Source organism: Peromyscus leucopus, chromosome 3 (genome assembly GCF_004664715.2).
Source record: "Peromyscus leucopus breed LL Stock chromosome 3, UCI_PerLeu_2.1, whole genome shotgun sequence".
Lineage (NCBI taxonomy): Eukaryota > Metazoa > Chordata > Mammalia > Rodentia > Cricetidae > Peromyscus > Peromyscus leucopus.
In genome coordinates, this window is record NC_051065.1 from 99,046,219 (window position 1) to 99,069,951 (window position 23,733).

The 23,733-nt window shown below is 50.4% G+C and overlaps 1 protein-coding gene across 1 annotated transcript in view; it reads left to right on the forward strand.

Annotated features, from left to right (window-relative positions):
* Positions 1 to 20,772: 20,772 nt before the first annotated feature.
* The window catches only part of Slc4a5 (solute carrier family 4 member 5), a 64,791-nt gene continuing 61,830 nt past the window's right edge, over positions 20,773 to 23,733 (forward strand). The window contains exon 1 of the mRNA XM_028871327.2: positions 20,773 to 20,902. Coding sequence (XP_028727160.1) covers positions 20,850 to 20,902 — 53 coding nt within the window. The 5' untranslated portion in view covers positions 20,773 to 20,849. The remainder of the gene's footprint in view (positions 20,903 to 23,733) is intronic.

Genomic DNA, 23,733 nt, shown 5'->3' on the forward strand with positions numbered 1-23,733 from the left:
CTTAACCTCTGAGCCATCTCTCCAGCCCCCAGGCTTCAGTTTTCAAGTCTCAAGCACAACGATCACATGATCTACTGTCTGGACAGGAACCCTTTCAAGATTGGCAGCCCAGACAACAGGAGCTAATGGTGACCACCCAAAACAGATCAGGGTGCAGGTGCAGGCCCTGTCTTAAGGAACAGTCATATTTAATTTCAGGCTGAGATAAAATACCATCTGCTCAGCCCAACCCATAATTAAGTTGCTAACCTCGCCTGACCCCCCTTGCTCCCTCCTCCTCCCCTTCTTTTTATGATTTGATGAACTAGTTGCTGTGTGCGTGAATGTAAGCATGCCACGGTGTATATGTGCTAGACCAGAGGACAACTCCTGAGTGTTTATTCTCTCCTTCTGTCATGTGGATTTCAGGGATTGAACCAGGGTCCTCGCACTTGACAGCACATGCCTTTACCCTCTAAGTCCCAAGCTTTGCTCCTAAACGTACCGTTTTGTTTTGTTTTGAGGCAGGATCTCACTGTGTAGTCCTGGCTGGCCTGAAATTCCATATATAGACCAGGCTGGCCTTTCCTCACAAGAGATCTGCCTGACTCTGCCTCCCAAGTGCTAGGATTAAAGGTATTTGTCACTTTATCCAGCGGTTGCTGCTGTTTTTGAGACAGGGTCTGGCTAGCTAACCCTGGCTGGGCCTGTGTTTGGTATGCAGCTCAGGCTGTCCTTAAATTCATGAAAATCCTCCTACTTTGTAATGAGTCTTTTTCTGTCCTGAAAGCCAGCTCCCAAATAACGACACAGAGACTTCTTAATAATTATGAAAGCCCGGCCTATAGCTTAGGCTTGTTCCTAACTAGCTCTAATAACTTAAATTAACCCATTTATACTAATCTATGTTCTATCATGTGGCATTACCTCTCTTCCATCTCACACCTCCTGAGTCCCCTCTGTGTCTCCTGGCGTCCCCTAGACTCCTCTTCCTCTTCCTTTCTCTCTCAGGAAATCCCGCCTATACCTCCTGCCTTGATTTTGGCCGTTCAGCTTTTTATTACACCAGTCACAGCGATACACCTCGCCCAGTGTACAAACATCCCACAACACGACTTCATCCTCCCTGGTGCTTGGATTACAGGTGTGAGTCGTTGTTCCCGCCTGTCTGGTTGGTCACCAGGAGTGTGACCTTGGACAAGTCACTTTACCCTTTCTAGGCTTCGGTTCTCTCATCCATAAATGAGGAGAATAAAAATTCCTTTCATGCCGGGCGGTGGTGGCGCACGCCTTTAATCCCAGCACTCGGGAGGCAGAGGCAGGCGGATCTCTGTGAGTTCGAGGCCAGCCTGGGCTACCAAGTGAGTTCCAGGAAAGGCGCAAAGCTACACAGAGAAACCCTGTCTCGAAAAACAAAAAAACAAACAAACAAAAAAAAATTCCTTTCAGTGAAATATGGCATGGGGGGCTCAATAGTGAAGGTCTGAGAGAACCTCAGTACTTTAGGGATGGCACACACACCATGTCTCCAGAGAACTAGGCTGACAATGTACTGATATCTTGTCCCCCAAGAAAACTGACTTCAGTCAGGATGTGACTAGCGTGGCTCAGCTTGGCAGAAGAGACCAGAGCACTGTTCTTAGCTCAGCAAATACAGCCTCCATGGAGGACCAGAGGGAAGTAGCCGGTCCTAGCTGCCTGCCTGTTCTGGTCCCTTTAGGGCCATGTCTCAGAAATGGCTACCCAGGTGCCCTTACTTCCTTTCTTGTCTTAATGGTTTCTGGTCGCGTTGCCAAACGGCTACAGGGGAGGCTTTGTAAAGGACGAAGCTTGGAAGATCGGAGACCTTGAGGGTCTGGCTTTGCTTAAGGAAAGGGCTGTCTCTAGTAAAGCTCCTTTCTCTGTGGGTCTCGGACCGCTGACGTGGATGACCTCCAGGGGGCAGCAGAGATCAGGCAGGAGGAGGGGCCCAGCCGTTGCTCACCCAGGGCCTGCAGGGGATGTTAGTTCCTGGACGCTAGGAGGACCAGAAGTCAGCTGCACACACACACACACACACACACACACACACACACACACACTCCGCTAAAACACATCTGGTCCCCACTAATCCAGGCCATGCTGCCAGCTTCCTGCAAGTGTTACAATTATGAAATGTTACTAGCCAGGCACTAGCCTAATATGTCCCCTGAATAGACAGACTCAGTCAGCCTTGGGCATAGAGGTGATTATCCTCATTTTTTTCCAGTTGAGAAGATTGGGGTTAAAAAAGAAAAGAAAGAAGGAAGGAAGGGAGAGAGGGAGGGAAGGAGGGAGGGAGGAAAGGAGAGAAGGAGGAAGGAAGGGAGGGAGGGAGGGAGGACACCAGAAGAAGAAGAAGAAGAAGAAGAAGAAGAAGAAGAAGAAGAAGAAGAAGAAGAAGAAGAAGAAGAAGAAGAAGAAGAAGAAGAAGAAGAAACCACTTTGCCCAAGGCCCCACAGAGGTTTGAGCTGAGCTCTGAACCCATTTAAAAAAAAAAAAAAACTCAGTTTGAGCTGGTATTTGAACCCAACCATCTACAAGCCACACTTTATTTGGGTATCAGAGACATATCAGCAAACAAAATGAGATCTTTTCCACATTAGAGGGCAAAGACAGTATGCAAATAAGCAAGGAAACTCATAATGTCCAAATGCGCTGGCCGCAGCCCTGGCCGCGTTATCCCCCAGGCGTTTCTCGGTCTACCGGCTGCACCTTGAGGTACATGCAGTGTCAGGTCCCATGCCGTCACCTTACCAGTCCTTAAAGATCTGACACCTGAAAGCGGAGGACCTTCAAATGAGCTCTAATTTTGAGTCAACTGGGGTGGCCATAGTATGCGACAACAGACCTAGGCCTGCACAGGCTCCTGGAAATGATGTCATATCTCTCTGGGCCTCAGTTTCTTTCTCTTAACTTAAACTTGGGTACTTTGGGGTAGAATGAGATCATCTCCAAGATTTCTTCCAGCTGTAACATCTCTCCAAGTCAGAATTAATAATAATGATAATGATGATGATGATGATGATGATAAAAGATCTGAGGCCAGCAAGATAATTCAGTTGGTAAAGGCACTTACCGACAAGCCTGATGACTTGAGTTCACAAAGTGATCCTGGAATCCACAAAGTGGAAGGAGAGAATCTCACAAGTTGTTCTCTGACCTCTGCATGTCTACTATAACAGGAACACACACACACACACACACACACACACACACACACACACGCACACGCACGCACACGCACGCGCACGCGCACGCGCGCGCACACACACACACATACAATACAGAATTTCAAAGACAAAAGATCTTGGGTAAAACCAAGCAGAGAGATAAATCAATATTTCAGACTCAAGGCTGGAATATACCACAGTCATGAAATGCTCACCAGGTTAAAATTATCAATGAAATTGGAGAAGATATTTGGAGCAAAGTCCCCTGCCCATGCTGTTGTGGGCCCTAGTCAGCCCCTGCCATACCCTGGCCTGTCAGCCAATCAGGCATCCGTGCCTGACCCTGCGGGAGTGTCCCTGCCCCCGCCCTGATCACATGGCTGACCGCTACTGAACCCCAGAAGTCAATCTCCAGTGCCCCAAATACTGCTCAGCCTGGAAGCCACGGAAAGCCTTCCTGCCACCCAACAGGAGCCGAGCCAGGGGCTCTGGCCTCCCTGCGATTTGGAGCCTGGTGGCCACTGCTAAGAACACACGGGTAAGTCTGCAGCTTAAAGTGTCATAGACAAAGCGTGTTTTTCTGAGTGTGGACTCGGAGTGTTGAGGTGTGATCATCATACACCTCATCTCCAGAGGAGCCCTGGGTGTCTGGCTTTCCTTTGAAGATGATGCTGTATTCATTCTTCTAGTGCCTTGAGTTCACTGGTTTGGGGTGTGAATTCTCCAAATGAATGGAGGTGAGCGGAGACGCTTGTGCCCTCAGAACCCTGGTGTGTCACTCCAGCTTGCTTCCATCTGGTGGAAAAAGGCTCTTTCACCTCTAGGCCTGTACATTTCTGTCTGTCTTTACGATGCTTCTGAGCCTGGCAAGACTTTAGCACCCAGAAGCCTGAGGCTTGCCTCTCCTCCGCCCGAGAGTTGGAGGGAAATAGATTGCTACTGTTAGTATAACACCGGGGATGGAGAAAGAATTGCTAACTTTTCGTTCTGTATTTTTGTTTCTAGGTCGTGGGTATGGCACCTGCCACTTGCTCAGGGACATTTCATTTTCTTGTCTTCCTCTCTTCTGGAGTATAGGAGTTTGTTTGGCAGGCCTGAGCAACAAACGAGCCTCCGGTTGGAAGGTGGCCTTTCTCTGGCTTCTTTGTTTGGTTTGGTTTGTTTGAGCCAGGGTCTCATGTGTCCTAGGCTGTCCTGGAGCTGGCTATGTAGCACAGGCTAGTCCTGAACTCCTGATCCTCCTGCCTCCATCTCTGAAGTGCGGGGATGGCAGGCATGTGCATCCATGTCCACTCTCCTTTGTCTAGTGTCCAGCTCAGCTCCCCAAGGCCAGCATGGCCCTGTGTGGGGTTTATCAAGTCATTAGATAAAATCATCCAGGTTGCACCAGAGGCTCACCAGACGCTGTGCTGTCTGGTTTAACCTTCTTTTCCATAAAGGTCAAAGGGCTTAAAAGACAGGTGGAAGAAAAAACTCGTAGCTGGCAGAGCAGCGAGCGTTGTGCGAGCGTTCTCTAGGTAGTTCATGTCCAGAGCCGTGACTGCTTAGCCCTGAGGACAAATCAGCATCCTTTGCCTTTCTTCCCTAATAATCAGACTGTTTCATCCCGACTGCGTCTGGGCCTCTGGTGCACAGATCTGAGCCGGTTTGCCTGAATCGATGTGCCCTGTGCATGGGGCAGGGCAGCAGGCATTTAGCTGGCAGATGATTCTGCCACTGGGGTTTTGGTGGTCCAGAGGTGCTGTACATCTTTGAGGCTGGCTAGTTCACCATGTCCAGCTACACTGGACATAAAGGCTGCTTGGGTGGGGGACTCTGGGTGTCTGTGTGCCAGGGTATCACTGACTCAGCCCCTCAAGTTCAGAGTATCTATCTTGCCAGGAAGGTTTTAGATTATTCTTGAGGATCCTGGATTCTGGGCTGGCAGCAGGGACATGGAAAGGTGCTGGCCAACATCTCGGAAGAAAAGAAAACTTGGCCTGAACTGGGAGTCATGCTCAAGGCCAAGGTGATTTGGGATCCAGAGTGGATGGGGAAATGGTGGTACTCTAGTTGGGCAAGGGAGGGCCTGGAGATAGGAAAGAGCTGTCCTTGCAGGCTCTTCCCTTTGCCGCAAGCCAGGGGCCATTGCTGTGGGCTTTGTGGTGACATATCACAGTGGGTGATAGTTGTAGGGGTTCGTACTCTAATCAACGGGAGGTGTTGAGAGACAGAGTCGGCTCATATAGGGCCCTGGGCTGCGGTGAGGTTGGAATTCAGCCAGCGCCCGGGAGAGCCTGGAGCCCCAAAGCGGAGACTGGCAGAAGCCTATGCCCCTCCCCTCACTCCTCTTCTTTCTCTTCCCTCTCCCTCCTTTCTCTCCCATTCTTCCCTTTTCTTCCCCTCCCTTACTCCCCTGGGCTTAGGAATCAGAAAGAATTCAGTTTGGATCCTGGTTCCACGAGAGCTGGCTCTGTGATTTGGGACAACTGATTTAACTCTCCTTGTTGCTGTGTCTTCCTCTTTTTTTCAGTGTGTGTGTGTGTGTGTGTGTGTGTGTGCCTCTGCATGTGTGCACTCGCATATCAAGCTCAAAGTCATTGTGAGATACATGAGATGCTGTCTCAGGAGAGAAAGGAAGGTAGACATTTAGATAAAAGTACAGACACTAAAAGGGAGAGAGCTGCCCGATACAATTTAAAATATGAAAGTATTTAATTCATCACCATCATCATCATCATCATCATCATCTTCCATGCACGCTGTTCGCTTGTCATGCCAGTCTGCGGAGGTCAGGGACAACTCTGTGGAGTCAGTTCTCTCTCTCCACCTTTATGTGGATTTGGGAGATCGAACTCAGTCCCTGGGCTTTGGGAGCAATGCTTTTACCCAGAGGCCATCTCACTGGCCACCATGGGATTTTAGATGGCTCATTTTAAAGGTAAATTGTTCACGATTCATGCTAGGGGAGGTGTGGGGAGTTCCAGGAGCGGGCTGGGATTTGCTGAGAGCAGAGCTTACCCTTCATTTTTGTTCTTATGTGGGGCTTTCCAGATGCGTTATGATGTCAAGATTCCTAACAGCGGAGGGCAGTTTTGCAAAGCTGTTAAGATGGAGATGTCACCACCGTGAGGTGAAGGGGAGCTAGCAGACATCCTGGAGCTCTGTCACCCAGCTTGCCCTCCCACCAGCCCCGAGACTCCTTGCCACTGGCCTTTTCTTCTAGCCCTCCTTCTCTCCATCCCCCAAGACCGTTATTTCCACCAGTGGTGTTCAGAGTACTTAACAACCCATATGGCATCGACGCTGGCCTGTCATAACGGACTGCCGATCAGGGAGACTACACACCAGCCGTCAAACGTATAGAAAACAGCCCGAGAGACGTCACACTTGTTGGCACAATCGGTCCATTCTGTTTTGTTACTGTTGTTTGTTTTTGAGACAGGGTCTCACTATACAGCCCTAGCTTGGCCTGGAATTTACGGTGTAGACCAGGCTGCCCTCCCACGTAGAGCTCTGCCTGCCTCTGCTCCTGAGGCCTGGAGTGAAAGGTGTGTTGCCAAGCGGGGCTCTTGTTAGTTGTTTCCTATTGTGCAAACGATTTTGAACGTGCAGCATGCCGTGGCGAACACACCCGGTGTGGTGGTGAACACCTTTAACCCCAGCACTCAAGAGGGAGAGGCAGGAGTGTCTCTGTGAGTCAGAGACTAGCTTGGTCTACACAGTGAATTTCAGGCCAGCTAGTGCTATATAGCGAGACCCTGTCTCCAAACAATAACAACAGAATAAAACTGGAAAAAAAATAACGGCGAACCTTTTGTACCAGTAACTCATAACTATTGATCAATTCAGGTGTTCAAAATCTTGTAATGTCAACTTGAACACTTCTGTTATTTTTATGATAGAAGTATATTTTTAGAAACCTTAAGGTTAAGAACTCTGTATAGTTCCCAAAACAGACAATCTGGGTTTGAATTTCTCTTCCTCTAGTTTGATAGTAATTTAAATTCTTAGTACCTCAGTTCCATATCTGTATAACGGTACTGATATGGTTGGATGTGAAGCTGGAGATTAATGCCTTTAATCCCACTACTTGGGAGGCAGAAGCAGGCAGATCTCTGAGTTCCAGACCAGCCTTGTCTAAACAGTGAATTTCAGGTCAGTCAGGGCTATACACAAACTTTGTCTCAAAATAAATCAATTAATTTTAAGTGGCTGGGTGGTAGTGGCACTCACCTTTGATCCCAGCACTCAGGAGGCAGAGGCAGGTGGATCTCTGTGAGTTCAAGGCCAGCCTGGTCTACAGAGCAAGTTCCAGGAGAGCCAGGGCTACACAGAGAAACCCTGTCTCAAACAAACAAAAAAAAGATAGGCAAGGCTCTGGGCTGTATTCTCCACAGAGTAAATTAATACTGATACTAACGCTATAGCATTGATGAGACAATTCTGTTAAGTTGGACAAGGCAAGCACTCAAAATATTGCCTATTAATGGTAGCCATTATCATCTTTATTTTATTTTTTAATTTTATTTTATTTCATGTGTGTATGTGTGTTCTAGTAAATATGCATATGAATCTGTTGTACATGTGGAGACCAAAGGTTAACCCAGGGTACCATTCCTCAGCATGTGTTTTGAGACAAGCTTTCTCATTTTTACCTGGAATTCTCAAATTCAGCTAGGCTGGCTGGCCAATGAGGCCCATGGATCCCTCTGTCTCCAATTCCCCATCACTGGAATTACAGATGTGCATCACCACATCTGGCTTTTTTTCCCCCTCAAGACAGGGTTTCTCTGTGTAGTTTTGGTGCCTGTCCTGGATCTCTCTCTGTAGCCCAGGCTGGCCTCGAACTCAAAGAAATCCGCCTGGCTCTGCCTCCCGAGTGCTGGGATTAGACATGAGCCACCACTGCCCAGCTTCACATCTAGCTTTTTAAAAGTGGGTTCTGGGGAGCAAACTCTGCTAGCAAGGCAAGACTTCACCGACAGCCATCTCCCTGGCCCCCTGTGCATTTAATGTTCTGAAGCTGTGTTCATCTTTTCCTTTGCAGGGATGAAGGTGGAAGAGAAGGCTGGGAACAGAAAGCTGGATCCTACAATCTACAGGAGGAGACAGCCAGGCCAAGGTGACAGCACTTTGAAAACCTGATGTGACTCCCACGTGGGCCTGAGAATTCCTTGAGTGCCACCATATCAGCACTCCTAACTGGAGACTGAAGAGAGCTGTCTCTTTCCTTGACTCTTGGCAGTGTGTCCGAGAAGCTGGTGGGACCAGTCTACCGTGTCCTGGCAGGCATGTCCAACCCAGGCTCACAGGCGACTAAGTAGCTGACTGACCCAACCCCAAACCATTAGCTTACTTTAAAAACATTAGGATGGTCAGGTGGTTCTGGCACATGCCTTTACTCCCAGCACTTGGGAGCCAGAGCAGGCAGATCTTGGAGTTCCAGGCCAGGTTGGTCTACAGAGCGAGTTCTAGGACAGCCAGGACTAGCACACACACACACACACACACACACACACACACACACACACACACACCATCTCAAAAAGACCAAACCAAAAAAAAGAAGAAAGGAAAGGAAAAGAAAAGAAATGATGGGCTGGGATAAAGCCTTTGCTGTTTGCTATGCACGTGAAAAGCAGAGTTTAGTTCTCCAGAACACACGTAAATGTTAGGTGCCAGCGTAGACATCTGTAATTTCAGCCCTTGGAAGGAAGAAACGGGCAGGCTGGCCAGGTACACCAGTCCAGTCACCCAGCTCCGGTGCCTGAATGAATACCAGGAGAGTAATCGGGGAAGACATCTGACATCCATCTTGGCCTTCCACAAGCACACAGTGTGTGCCTGCACATGAGCCCACACGTGTGAACATGTGCACATGCCACCACCACCCCAGACAATTTTTTGACATTATTATTATTATTATTATTATTATTATTATTATTATTATTATTTGTAACTCAGTTGTGCAGATTCTGAGGTGTGAACTTCGTAGTTGACAGTGTCAGGTCACACTGATAAACTACTGAACTGAACATGTCTCTAGGAACCGCATGACTGGGCATCTGGTCTGGGTGGATTAGGGCAGAGTTTCCCCCAACATAAAGCCATTGAATTTACCAGTGCTCCCAGCTATGATCAATGGCAGATACCAACATTTCGCAGATTCTGGAAACAGCAGTTCAGTTAGAACCTGCATGAGCGGCTGCAGGGATGTTCCTGTTGGTACAGAATTGCTGGCTCCGAGCCCCAAAGTCTGTGGTGAACGGCCCCCTAAGAACAGGCTTAACAACATGTGATGTGATTTTTTTTTTCAACTGTGTGTCTGTTTGTAGTTCTGGGTACATGCGGGTGCAGATGCCCTCAGAGTCCGGAGTAGGGTATCAGGCCCCCTGGAGCTGAAATTACAGGCAGTTTATTGTGAGCTGTCTGTATGGGTGTTGGGAACCAAACTCAGCTCTTCATCAGCAGCATGTGATCTGAACTTCAGAGCCATGATGTTTTGGTTTTACAACGATGGGAAAAGAGAAGCATGCAGAAGAAAGCATGCTTCAGGTTTTGAATTTGGATTTATTTCCTGGGCTTGCTGACTGTCATGGCTGGGGAGAGGCAAGCATGAGAGATCCCCACCCACCCCCACCACTGCATGTGCATTCTGACAGAACTCTCTTCCCAGCACCTGCTGGGTTGGTTCACAGGGAGAATTCTGTCTCCCCGAGTGTTGGGACTTTGGTTCTATCCAGGCAGCCCACGTCTTTCATATTGCTTCTGAAGCTGTCTCCGTGACTGGGTTAGTCACTGCCTCCCCTCTCTGCACTGTTTCCACAGATTTCCCTTCGATACACATTGGGTTTCCAGTGCCCAGTTGCTCTCAAAGGAAAAGTGACTCAAAGGGACATCTTCCAGGCCTGCAAAAAGTCCAGTGGGTCCTGCAGCCAGACAAACCACAGCAGGAGCTGCTTGGCCCAGGGCTCAGGGCCAGCAGCCGGGGAGGCGGCGTGGATTTTACCAAAAGGACCCGTAAGTTCCTTCGAGGGCATGTTCTGGAGAGCCAGCCCGCGGGTGGGCACAGAGTGGCCAGGTGGGGGTTCTCTGTAGAATATGGGCGGCATTCCGTGGGCTCGGCGCCGACTCTCAGGGCCCCACTGCTCCTTCCCTCTCACGGACACAGCGTGCAGTGTACACTAACCTGAAGCTCGCTATCCTTTCTCGGTAACGTGGAGAGCTGTGCTCTGGGCTGGAGGTATGGCTCGGAGCACTTGCCCAGCACACATGAAGCTCTGGGTTCAGTGGCCGGCACGTGAGCCAGGCATGGTGGTCATGTGTTTGTAGCTCCAGCACGGTGTGTGTGTGTGTGTGTGTGTGTGTGTGTGTGTGTGTGTGTGTGTGTGTGTGAATGTTCGTGCTTTCTCCTGGTTGAGGTTTGCAGAGGATTTTCATTTGACGCGGTCCCACCCACTTGCGGCCCCACCCACTCGCGGCCCCACCCACTTGCTTCTGTTACCTGGGCTTTTGCTGTCAGATCCCAAGAATCACCAATGGTACCATTGTCAGGGAGATTACCCTCACAGGGCGCACACCTTTAATCCCAGCATTTGAGAGACAGAGCCAGGTGGATCTCTGTGAGTTCGAGGCCAGCCTGGTCTACAGAGCGAGATCCAGGACAGGCACCAAAACTACACGGAGAAACCCTGTCTTGAAAATCAAAAAGAAAAAAAAGAAAAAGATTACCCTCTATGTTGGAGGGGGAGTTTTGTGGCATGGGAATGTAAAAAGTATTTTTACATTTATTTTGGGGGTGGAGGTTTGTGTGGTGATGAAAGTGTGGAGTTCAGAGGACAACTTGTGGGAGTCAGTTCTCTCCTTCCACCACATGAGAACAGGGAGCCAGGGGTCAAGCTCAGGTGGTTGACCCCTGAGCCCTCCCTCCAGCGCCTGGTTTGGAAGTTTTGCTCTGGAGTCGTTAATGTATTTTGAGACAGTTCTTGTGGCTGGCAACAGGGCATCTGGTTTCATGCTTTTGCAATGAGTATCCGTTGTTTACCAATACTGATTAACACCGTGACTCCTCTCCACATTGTATATTCCTGCACCCGGTTAAATACCAGCTGATCCCGCCTGCAGGGTTCGCTTCTAGACGCTCCTGTTTCCTTTGTCCCATGGCTAAGTGTCTGCTGTGTTCTATGTGGTTGTTTGCCAGGACTGTGCTGCTTCCATCTACTGAGGCTCTGTGGCACTATTTGAAGCAGACAGCATGATTGTCTTAGTTAATCCTGACATCACCCTGAGAGAGAGGCGTATCATTACCCCGTACTTATTCTAGGAAACCAAAGTTCAAAGACATGAAGCATGATACAGCCTGCAATCAGTGAAGCTGGGAAATTACCAGCTGACTCCAAAGCCTGTGTGAATGTGACTCTTCTTCGGTGGTTAGTCACCATGCTGGCCGGGGGGACAGATTAAAGCCTTCCAAGTAGCCAAACTGGCTTATGGTGAAGGAGAATGGCTGACTGGGAATGAAGGGAAATACTGGCATAGTCTCTTCTTCCCTCCCTCCTTCCCCCTCTCTCTTCTCCCTTACCTTTCTCTTAGTGTGATATAATTTAGGAACTCGATTTTCATAGGTTGTTCAAGCTGCATTCAGGCCTAGAATGTGAGATGATGATAACCCTCAAGCCACAATGAGCATGGATAAGAGACACACTTTCTGCCCAGGAAAAGAAGCATTTTCCTCATCTTAGAATCTCTTGAGAGGTCATAGAAGCAAGAGCCTTAGATGCACGAATTCATCTCCACTCTACTCAGCTGCCAATGAGAACTTGACCCAAGACCCAGTCAGATGGGGTAGGCCTGACCCAGGATGTCCCAGCATCCAGTACCCTCGTCTGTAGGTGGAAGGCTCTGGTGGAGGGCCATCTGCCCCAGTCTTCTCAGGGTGGAAGTATTTCTAGGGATGAGGGAGGCAGGACTACCAGCGTTAATATCATGTCTGTTCCAGGTGAACTGGATGGCTGGTCACACCAGACCATCAGGGTTACCAAAGGAGATACAAACAGATAAAATGCTTGACTCAGTCCATTGTGTCTAGTCGGCTCTCAGCATCTGTTGGTACACTTACACACATTAACCCACACTAAGAGCACAGAGCCCAAGTCTTTTTCTCCATGAGCAGACATTTTTCTGACTTGGTCAGCCTTACTGCTGCTGAGATGCTTATAAACTCCTTCTGATGGGAGGGGACAAGGAAAAATTTGAAGCCATCTTCTGTTTACTGGGTATTGAACTGTTATAAGGCCATTGAAAAAACCCAAACTGGGGCTGATGAGATGGCTCAGCAAATAAGAGCTGGCTGCTCTTCCAGAGGCCCTGAGTTTGATTCCCAGCCCCCATGTGGTGGCTCACACTTGTCTGTAATTCCAGTCCCAGGGTATTCAATGCCCTCTTCTGCATCTGCAGGCACCAGGCATGCACCTGGTGTACAGACATACATGTAGACAAAACACCCATACATATACAATAAAATAAGAATTAAAAAGAAAGCAAAGATCAAAACCACTCCAGGATAAGTGGCAGAGGAGAAGAAAGGCCATTTCCTATATAGATGCTGAGCCTCAGAGATCCAAGACTTTAGAATCAAGAGGCCTTTCATGTTGTCTTTCTTCCCTTCCTTCCCTTCCTACAACTCTCTCTCTCTCTCTCTCTCTCTCTCTCTCTCTCTCTCTCTCTCTCTCTCTCTCAGGGTCTCATGTATCCCAGGATGGGCCCTAACTTGCTATGTAGCCCAGGCTGGCCTTGAACTCCTGATTCTCCTGCCTCCACTTCCCAAATGCTGAGATTTACAGACATGTACCACCAGTGGTGCCGGGGATCAAACCCAGGGCTTTGTGCATGCTAGGTAAATGCTCCACCAGCTGAGCCACACATACGCCCAGCCCTTTCCTCCCATTTCTTGTGAGGAAGAGCAAAGGCACAGGACTAATTTCTCCCCAATCCAAGAGTCTCTGAAACAGACCGATTCAAATAGTCACACAAAGATGAAATATGACAAAAAGGCACGTTGGAGAGGAAAGGCTTTATTTCTTTCACTCACGGTCCCATATCACAGTCCATATTAAAGCAGTGAGGGCAGGAACTCAAACGGGCCATGAACCTGGAGGCAGGAGCTGATGCAGAGGCCGTGGAGGGTGCTGCTTACTGACTTGCTCCCCATGGCTTGCTCAGCCTGCTTTCTTATAGAACCCAGGACCACCAGCCCAGGGACGGCACCACACACAATGGGCTGGGCCTTCCCCAATCAATTAATTAATCACTAATTAAGAAAATGCTTTACAGGTCTGACCACAGCCTGATCATATGGAGGCATTTTCTTAATTGAGGTTCCCTCCTCTCAGATGACTTTAGCTCATGTCAAGTTGACATAAAATTATCCAGCACAGGTTTTTTTTGTTTTTTTTTTTTTAAGATTTATTTTATTATTTTTAATTGTGTGGATCTGCATGGGAATGTTCAGATTCTCCAGAGCTCGATTTATAGACAGTTGTGAGCTGCCTGCTATATTCTGGAGTTGGTAATGGAATTTAGGTTCCAAACTCAGGAAAGAGCAGCAAGGGTTCTTAACCACTGAGCCATCTCTCCCGAGGTCCAAACTGGCCTTGACTCATAGCAGTCCTCCTGCCTCAGCCTCCCAAGTGATAAGGTTATAGACATGAACCATTATACCAGGCCTATGTGACTTCTCTTTCCTTTTAAAAAAAAAAAAAGTTGATTTATTTTTACCTCATGTATATGTGTGTGCCTGAGTGTGTGTGTGTGTGTGTGTGTGTGTGTGTGTGTGTGTGTGCGCGCGTGTGTGTGTGTACCATGTGCCTGCAGGTGTCCACCAAAGCCAGAAGAAGGTGTGTAAGCTCCTGGAACTGAATTGACAGGCAGTTGTGACCTACCTAATATGGATGTTGGGAACTGAACCGGGGCCTTCTTTCTGCAAGGGTAACAAGCACTCTTAACCACTGAGCTATCTGCCCCAGTCCCCTGTGCCCAGATGGGTGAATGCCTCAGCCATTTTGGCATTTCCAGAAATAACCTCTTCAGGAACAGGGCTTATTATACTCACACAGGCCAGCAGATCCAAAGCGGACAGAAATAGTCATAGTTTCTATGTCAGTTAAGGCCATCTGTGGTCAGCATTGCTGACAAGCGCCCTCCCAGGTGACCTCCTGCCCTGGAACTAGAGCACGCTCTGGAAGAGAGGACCTGCTCAGACCTTGTTTACTTTAGGATACAGTTCATCTACAAGAGAGCAGCTTCAGTGGGCAGCTGAGTCTCAAGAGAGCGAGCCAGGGGAGGAAGGAGAGACTTCTAAGAATCAGGTCTCTGCCAGGAGAGGGTGTGTGAGCTCTCAATGCAGGAGAGCGTCTCACTCAAGGCAGAGGGACTGGCAGGCTTGAGCTGGAGGATGATGCTGCGAGCTTGAATCTCCTCTCTGTGGCTGCATGGCCTCTTCCAGCTGCTTCGTGGCAGGTCTATTCCTCTTTTCTGTCTGCACCTCAGCTCCACATCTATGTGTTCACGATCCCAGGAACCACCAAGAAAGGCCGTCTAACTGAGAGACCCAATTCAAACTGTCCAGACATGGATCAGATGTCCAACTAACTACTCCTGACCTAATAGGTTATGGCCAGCGACCTAAGTCATGTTTTACCCAAAGACAGCTTTTTGGGGGGTGGGAAGCATAGGCTGGGCAGATGTCCCCAGACATCCCCAGGAGGGATTCCTGTGAGCACATATGGGCAGGTTCTCTTCTCCTGCCTGAGAGAACACATTTGAAGTTTCTGTAAAGCATCAGGAAAAGGAATTTTGTCAGCCATGAAAACCGGGCACGGGGCTTCCCAGTCCTCTCTCAAAGACTCACTTTGCTTGGCAAGAATGACCCTGGTACCCTCGGGTTCTGTCTCCCAGTCCCTGAATTCTGCAGCCCTGTGACGCCCTCAGCAACCCGCGTCCCCTACAGCTGCACCCCAGCTCCTGTTCCCTGGATCTGAGGTACTTAGCTCCTTCCTTGTGGTAGCTAATCTCCCACTGATGATGAGTGTTAGTCACATTCACTCACCCAGAAAGTATTTGCGGAGTGCTCACGCTGTGTAAGCCCGGGGCCAGTGGGCAGCAAAGCCTTGGAAGTGGGGCAGAGCCTGACCTCGCAAAGCTGAGGAGGGAGAGACACAGACAGGCCCCTCAGAGCCTGAAGTCACTGACGGCTCCCCAAGGCTTTCCTAGGGTGAAGCCCATGCTTCTTGCCAGGGGGTGTGGTCACCAGATCACCCTGTGCTCTGCCCAGGTAATGGGTGGGCAATCTGCACCCAGAAAGAGAGCTGCTCTGTGTGCTCCATAAGTTCAGCCCCGCCACACATCCAAGTTCCCTCCCAAGCCCAGGTCTTTCCTCTTCTTGTTCCTCCTCTCCATCTCCTCCTTCCCTCTTCTTCCTTCTCCCTCCCTCTCCTCCTTTTTCTTTCCTCTTCCCCCCCCCCTCTCTTGAAGATAGGGTCTCCTGTAGCCCGGGCTAGCCTGGAACTCACTAGATAGTTGCAGCTGGCCTTGAGTTCCTGATCCCCCTGCTTCCACCTCCCGAGAGATGGAGTTACAGGTGTGTGCCAGCATGCTCAGCTTGCCTGAGTCTGTTCTGACGGTTGGGCCCACAGTATGTGCCTCTTGTAGTTGTAGACCGGAGGGGCCGTTACTTGGGGCATTTCACATGATGAGGGCCAGTTTGTGACATACTACGTGCACGTGGGGTCACAGGACCTTAGAGAAGCAGTGGCCCAACATGCGATGATCGAAGCCTTGAGTGGGCAGGAAAGGGAGGGAATGATAGGGAAGGCCCGGGGAGAAGAGTGGGAAACCCACAGAAGTGGCAGGGTGGGACGGGACACTGAAAGGGATTGGGCCCCTGGGATGGTCAGGGCAGGGGACAGGCTGGTGACTGGTAGGAGGAAGGAGGGGTCTCAGCTACAAGCAACAATGGTCGGAATATCATCTGAAGGACTGGTTGTCCGCCGGCCACATTATGTGTGTTATCTCAGTCATTCTCCACCAGAATTCAAAGAAGCAGATGTGATCATTTCTACTTTATAAGTAGGGAAACCGAGTTGCAGGGAGCTTAATATTTTGCCATTATGATACTGCTAATAATTTACAGCATCAGGAGATGAATCTAGGTCTGGCCTCTTCTAAAATATTAATGATCTCTCCAGTATCTTTTGAAATCCTTCTTTGGGTGTTGAGATGGCCCCTACCTCTGGCTCAGTGTGCCTGCATTTGCTACCTAGTAGGACTCAGGAGGGGCTGGGCCAACCTCTCTCACAGTGTAGGGTAATCTGTGAGGCCAGGTCCCTCGGTGTGGGGACATGTGAAAAAGAACCTCCTGGGATGCCTACTGCTGGGGTCTGGGTGACAGTGAGTTTTCTTGGAGCCCTGCAGGAACCTGACCACCTGTTTCTTTAAATGGGCATGATGGAAGCCAGGTGGTGGTGCATGCCTCTAACCCCTGCACTTCGGAGTGTGATACAGGAGAATGTCACAAATTGGAGACTAGCCTGAGCGCAACAACAGGGGATTGTAGCTCAGTGAGGAGAGGGCTGGCTTAGCATAGGAAAATGCAGTCAGGACCCCGGCATGGGTCAGTACATGGTGGGGAATAGTAGGCATCCCCAGGTCAGCTCAGCTGCACCAGAGGCTCTCTGTGGTGTCCACTGGCTCTCGGTCTTTGTCTGTGAACTGAAGGTTTGCATTTCACCATTACCAAGCCCCCTCCCAACTCTACGACTGGAGGCACTGGAGTTTGCAGCCGGCCCAGGGGCCTCAGTGACCTCTGCTCAACCTTGCATGGCCTAAGCACTTGCCGAGCCAAACCCAGATTAGGAATTTCTCAGAGAGCAAAGTAATTCCCCGGTGGGGTTCACACATGCCCCCCCAAGTGGCCAGCCCCTGCTGTCCACAGACTGCCAGAACACATCCACTGAGCGACAATCTGACATTCTGTCTCCGTAGTGGGTACAAACAGCAAGGTCAGGAATTGGGTTTAAAGTCGGGAAGGAAGCTAATCCAGCTCCGTGTAACGCTACGTACCCCCCAGCAAACACCCCCGCCCCCCACCCCATAACAACCCCAACCCCCACCCTATTCTCAGCGGAGAACAGGGCCTGCCAGGCTGTTGCAGCCCGCTCGCTCGCGCTCACCTGCCACCAAAACCTTAAGATCTTAAGGAGGTCCTGGGGGTTTGCGCACAAATCCTACCCGCCCTGCCTCAACCTTTCTAAAGGAGCCTGAGGAGAGGTGCCCTGCTCTGCTGGAGCCTCCAGGTCTGTCGGGGAGGGCTCACGGGGATGGGGGTGGGGTGGCGAGGCGGGAGGGGCAGTTCTGGGTGTTGTCTCACAGTCCTCAGCTGCCACCACCCTGCTGCTGTGGAGCACACGGGTTCCTGCTTCAGCTTCATTGCTAAGCCTCCCCTCTCCATCAGGCCTCAGATCTCCCGCCCGCCGCCCCCTTTCTTTCTCTTGCGCTCTTTTCTCCCAGGATTTCCACGCAATCTCATGAGCTCTGTCTCTATTTTCTTTGCGTATATTCCCCTCTCTCTAGCTGCAATCTCCCTCCTTCCCTCTCATCCTTCTCCCGCCCTCCTCCTCCCCGCCTCCCTTGCTGCTTAACTGGAACAAAAGTGAGTTTGTTCTGTGTGGGGAAGAGGATACGTGGAGGAGGCAGCAGCCAGAGAACAGGCTGGGGCCGGAGGCAGCACCGACCGCCGCCGGAGACTCCCGAGCCCAGCTGTTCCAGGGAGCAGGTACTGCCCAGACAGGCTGGTCCTGGCACAGACCTGTCTGTGCTTTCTAATCTGCTACTTCTTCAGGATCTGTCCGCGTCTTTACCTTCTTCCTGGCCTTGAGGGGTGTGGAAGATTCCAGATTTACGAAATATGGGGACAGAGGTCCAAGGGGGGTGTCACTGCCCTTTTACAGAGAACTGTGTGCTTTCCGAAGTGGCTGGGCTCCGGGGCAGCGGAGCGAAGGATGCCACAGCCTAGGTCCAGGTCACTGGCGATGGTTTGCGCCATATCACTGAGCCCAGGCTTTAGGTAATGGAGAGGCAGCCAGAGCGTTCTAACGGGAAAAGCACGAGTGCAAATCTACACGCCAAGAGTTTTGGTCAAGCTGCGGATGTAGCCCGGTGGTGGAGCGCTTGCTCAGCATACATAGGTCCTGGGTCGGTCCCCTGAAAAGCAAGATCATAACAGAGCCGTGGTTATTGTACTCTGGTCCCACGGGGAATTGGTTTGTCTCCTCGGAATCAGGCAGCCATAGTGGTCTTCCAACTTGAAGGGAGAAAATTAGTTTCTTTTTTTCTTTTTTCTTTTCTTTTTTTTTTTTTGATAATGAGTTTTCTTAATGATCAGTTTTTGGATTTTTGTTTTTGTTTTTGTTTTTTTTGGGGGGGTTGTGTGTAGTTGGTTGTTTTATTTTTTTGAGACAGGATCTCTCTTTGTAGCCCTGGCTGTCCTGGAACTCACTATGTAGACAAGACTGGCCTTAAACTCACAGAGATCCACCTACACCTGCCTCCCAGGTACTAGGATTGAAGACATATACCACTATGTCTACAGGAATGATCCTCTTCTTTTTTTTTTTTTTTTTTAAACAAAATCTCCTTAAACTCAAAGCCAGTGAAGTAAGTTTAAAACAACAGAACATTTTCAAAATCAAATGCATCTGAATCAATGAAGTCCACTGTGGACCTGCACACACGTAAGTTCCTAGCACTTTCTGCTAGGAAAATCGTCTAACTTGTGTAGACTGTGTGCTGCCCGGAGAGCACTGTGATTCCCAAAGTCCACTGCGTGAGACCGTTAGGAATGGTTCAAGAGCAAGCTCAGGTGCTGGCTGGCCATGGATGGAGTGCCCCGAGGCAGGAGAGGCAGCGGGCAGTTGAGGTAGGACTCTGAGGATGGTGAGTGGAGGAAGGAGTCCTTCGGCCCAAGGGCGGTTGGTGGCAGCGTAGGGACTAGCAGAACGGAATCACCTCATACTCGCATGCCGTTACTGTCTCACAGAAGCGGGTAGGAGCTGCAGCAGCTTATGGAGAGGCACAAAGGTCGGGGGTGGCCCTGAGGGGCACAGGAAGGGTGCTGACAGGGGCAGGCAGAAGGCTGCACAGCCCAGAGGCTTTCTTCCGTGGGCTCTGGGCCTGGAGGCTGGGGTTGATGCGGGCCCATAAGGACCTTCTGTAGTCTAAGCCTTGGTCAGGGGATTCATGGGTCAGCAAGTGGCAGCTGTGAGATTCATGTCCAGATGGACGAGAGGCACACTGTGTGACCTACCTTCTGGGACTCCAGGACACGTCAGAGATGAAGGTGAGGTCGATGCCTGGCTCCACTGGGAAGTTATGGGGAAGAGGTTAGGTGTGAACAGAGTTCTTGGAGATACTGACAATGGAGGACCTACGGATCAATAGAGAAGACAGAGTGGGAGAAACTGAGGAGACAGACCGGGAGAGAGGGGGAGAATGTCATGAGGTCTGTGGACGGTTCACGGAAGGTTGAATCAAGGGCTGCTGAAGGAAGAAACATTCTTGAAAACACAGGGGAGTTAGGAGGCCACAGGAGCCCAGGGCTGCCTTTCACCAAGGCACTGTTCATCGTTGGATATCTCGTCATCCCTCTCCCGGGCTCAGTGTGCTGCAGCCACACTGCCCACACAGTCCCACCACAGGGTAGCTACAACACTCAAGCACACTTCTTCCTGATGTGTTCAAGTCACGACTCAAACGCCTTTCTCAGAGGGGCCTTTTGTGACCAGTGTGTGCTCTACAGCCTCCTTTGGGTATCTTGTCTCTTTTTCAGAGCACTCAGCACTATCCCAAATGGTCATAGGTGGGCCTGTTTACCTGCTTATTACCTGACTCTGCCATAGCACAACCTTAGCAAGCACGCAGGTCTTCTTCACGGCTTTACTTTCCAGTACCAAGGATGATGCCTGGCACAGAGTGGGGCGTTGCTAGACGATGGGAAGAGGGAGTGGGGTGGGGGGAGGAAAGAAGGTGCCTGAGAACTTCAGGAGACAACTTCCAGGGGGCCACTGGTGAGGAGGCAGAACACCCAGGAATCAGGCCCACCTTGCCAGTGAGGAACGAGCCCACAGGACACTAGCCCATCCTTCCCTTGACTGACTGCCTCTTCCCATCACTGACTGCCTTGGGACCCAGTGGAGCAAGAGAGAGCTCTAACTTTTGTGCCAAGTGAAGTTGGGTCAGGCTGGTCTTCATTTCACTCTTCCGTTCCTGACCTGCTGCTGCTGCCCTGGCTTCCACCGTTTCCCAGCCTTCACGGCCACTTATAAGACCCTGAATCTCAGCCCAGACCGAATCCTGTCTTATCTCAGAGACTCACACCTGCATCCAGTGCAAAGGGACCAGAGTTCAGCCTAACCCAGACCGTGGACTGAGTCTTAGTGAGTCAAGAAACACTCCTCCCCTGCTTCTTACCCCCACCCCCACCCCCTACCTGCTCCGCTCCTGTTGGCCTTGTGGCCTCCTGACCTCTGCAGGGCGCTCGGCAGACCCAGCTCCTTCATTTTTCAGGGTCTCCGGCTGCTGAGCAGCTGCAGGACATCCTGGGGGAGGAAGATGAGGCTCCCAACCCCACCCTCTTCACAGAGATGGACACTCTACAGCATGACGGGGACCAGATGGAGTGGAAGGAGTCAGCCAGGTGAGAGGGGGCTGGGAGGAGGGTGTGTCTGGGGCATAGGCTGGTGGGAGACGGCACCTCACAGCTTGAGTCCTGTCAGGAGCTCCCCCAACTTATGAGCACCTTCCTATCTGCCCTTTTTGGTGTCTAGAACTGTAAACACTGAGGAGCAAACGTTGTTATTGTCAACGAAATGAAAATGTAAGGAACTGAGGGGCCAGCTCAGTTGGCAAAGTGGCTGGAGGAACCTGAGTTCTGTCCCCGGAATAAGCCAGCGGTGGTGCTGTGCCAGCCGGGAGGTGGAGATAGGCAGATCCCGGGGGCACATGACCAGCCTAAGTTCCTGAGCACGAGAGAGTCTCTAAAGAATGGTGGGTAGACACAGAGGAACAAGCTTGTCCTCCCATCTTGAGACACGCGTCTGCACACACATGTGCACGCTCACACACATGAATAGGTAGGCCTATACACATTTACAAACACACACACAGAGCATCTAAACAGAATGATAAAACAGTGACTCATGAGACCCTGGACGAGGACAAGAAGGCCACGTATCCTTTCATGTCAAATGGTTCAAACTAAATGCCACAGAAGGGAAAGGACCCGTCAGGCTGGAGTGCAAGTGGGGCGTTCTGCAGGAAGGAGGGGCCCAAGTCCGAATGGCGGGGAAGGGTCTAGGATTGTCAATCTCAGCAGTTTGGATAAGCAGAGGTAGAGCCGTGGAAGGAAGCATGGGGAATTCGGGGCCCGGTTAGTGGGTACAGTGCTAGCCAGGCAAGTGTGAGAACTTGAGCTTGGACTCCTAGAAGCCGTGGGAAAACCTGGGCCGGAGTGGTGGTCGCCTGTAATCCCAGCACTCAGGAGGCAGAGGCAGGCGGTTCCCTAGGACACTGACTACCTGAACTAGTCAGAATCTGTGAGCTGAGCTCTGGATTAAGGGAAAGCACTTACATCAATAAACAGAATGGAGAGCGATTGAGGAAGACTTCAGACGGCAACTTCAGCCCTGCCCACCCCACACACGTGTATATATACTGGGACACATACCCACATGAACATACACACATGCATGCACACCACACAGGCATGTACATGGAAAAAAAAAAGAGAGAGAGAGCATGAAGAGAGAGCTCCGTGCACAGGAAAGGAAGAGGAAATCTATCTAGGTTAGTGGGGAGCTGAAGTTAGGTTAACGTTGGTCTTATCATATCCCCAGTGACAGAGGGACCTCTAAACCAAACAGAACAGGTTAATAGTCCCCTGTGCTCCCAAAATCCAAGAAGAAGGGAGGGAAAGGCAGGAACAACAGGAGGAACTGGGAGGGATCCTGAGAGCTGGAAGACAGAATTCGTGCTGTTCCTCAGTCTTTCTGTGGCTTCAATTACACCCCTCTTTCCTAGAAAAGTAGTATTTTTGTTTCGTTTCTCTGTGTAGCCCTAGCTGTGCTGGAACTTGCTCTGTGGACCAGGCTGGCCTCGAACTCAGCGATCTGCTTGCCTCTGCCTCCCAGGTGCTGGGATTAAAGGCTTGTGCCACCACCCATCAAGTAATAATTTTTTTAACCTCTGCTGGGTAGGGTGTGTGTGTGTACGTGGGTGTTTTCCTGTCTTGGGGCACACATAGCCTTGTGTGTATGTGGAGTATCAAGGTTGATAATCTGGTATCTTTTCTCAGCTGATCTTCACTTTATAGTCTAAGACAAGGTCTCTCTTGTGTCCAGAGCTTTCCCATTCAACTAGTCTGGCTGGGGTGGTTAGCTGGCTTGCTCTACTTCCTCTGTCCGGAGCTGACAAGCGGGAGGTCACACTCATGTGGCTTTTACATGGAGATCCAAATCTCGTCCTCACACTGGAATGGCAGACACGTTTGCTGCTGAGTCATTTTTCCATGCAGGAGAAACCATTTTGATTTTATAAAGTTAAAATCCAAGCTGTGGCTGTGGCTCGGTTGGTAAAGTATGTGCCTAGCGTACACAAGGTCCTGGGTTTGATTCCCAGCACCACACAAGTCAGTGGTGGAAGCCCACAGCCGTAACCCTAGCACTGAAGAGATACAGAAGCAGGAGGATCAGGAGTTCAAGGCCATCCTCAGCTACATAGCCTGTTTAAGGCCAGCCTGGAATACCTGAGACTCTGTCTCCAAACGCACACACACACACACACACACACACACACATACACGAAGCATGATTAAATTAACTCATTTCCGGGCTGGAGAGATGGTTCAGCCGTTAAAGGCTAGACTCACAACCAAAAAATATAAATAAACTCATTTCCATCAAAAGAAACCAGAGGCTAAGGAATAAGATTTGTCAGATGGAGCTGTACTTTGGACTATGGCAAAGCCTGAATAGTTGGAAATGCATAAACTCACTCCCAGCTGTGCCCAGGACAAGGTCTGCATGAGACCACCGTGACACCCCGAGCCCGAAATTTCCCTCTGTGGCCTGGGCAGTTGCTGGGCAGAGGGAAGTTCTTATTCCCACATCCTTGGGTCTCTCTGCTGCAAGGGCGTCTGGAAGAAGGGCCACTGAGAGGAAGAAGGTGCTGCTGGGCTCAGGGAGGAACCAGTCTGCAGCCCCAGAGCTGTGGCCCTGTACCCCTGTGCAAACCCAGGAGCCTTTCCTCATTCATGGTTCACTGAACCCCAATGCGCTAAGAGACTGCAGCCTCACCCTGTTCAAGCCCCGCAGTGACCCTGAGGAGGGCAGAGCTGGAATCTGGCTTCTGAAGTGTGGAAGGACTGACAAGGGTCAGAGATACAGGCAGTCAAGTCTGCACGGCCCCCCTCCCAGGCCTGTCTGACCCCCCAGCTTGAGGTCTCTTGTGCTTTGCTATGTGCTCTCAAGG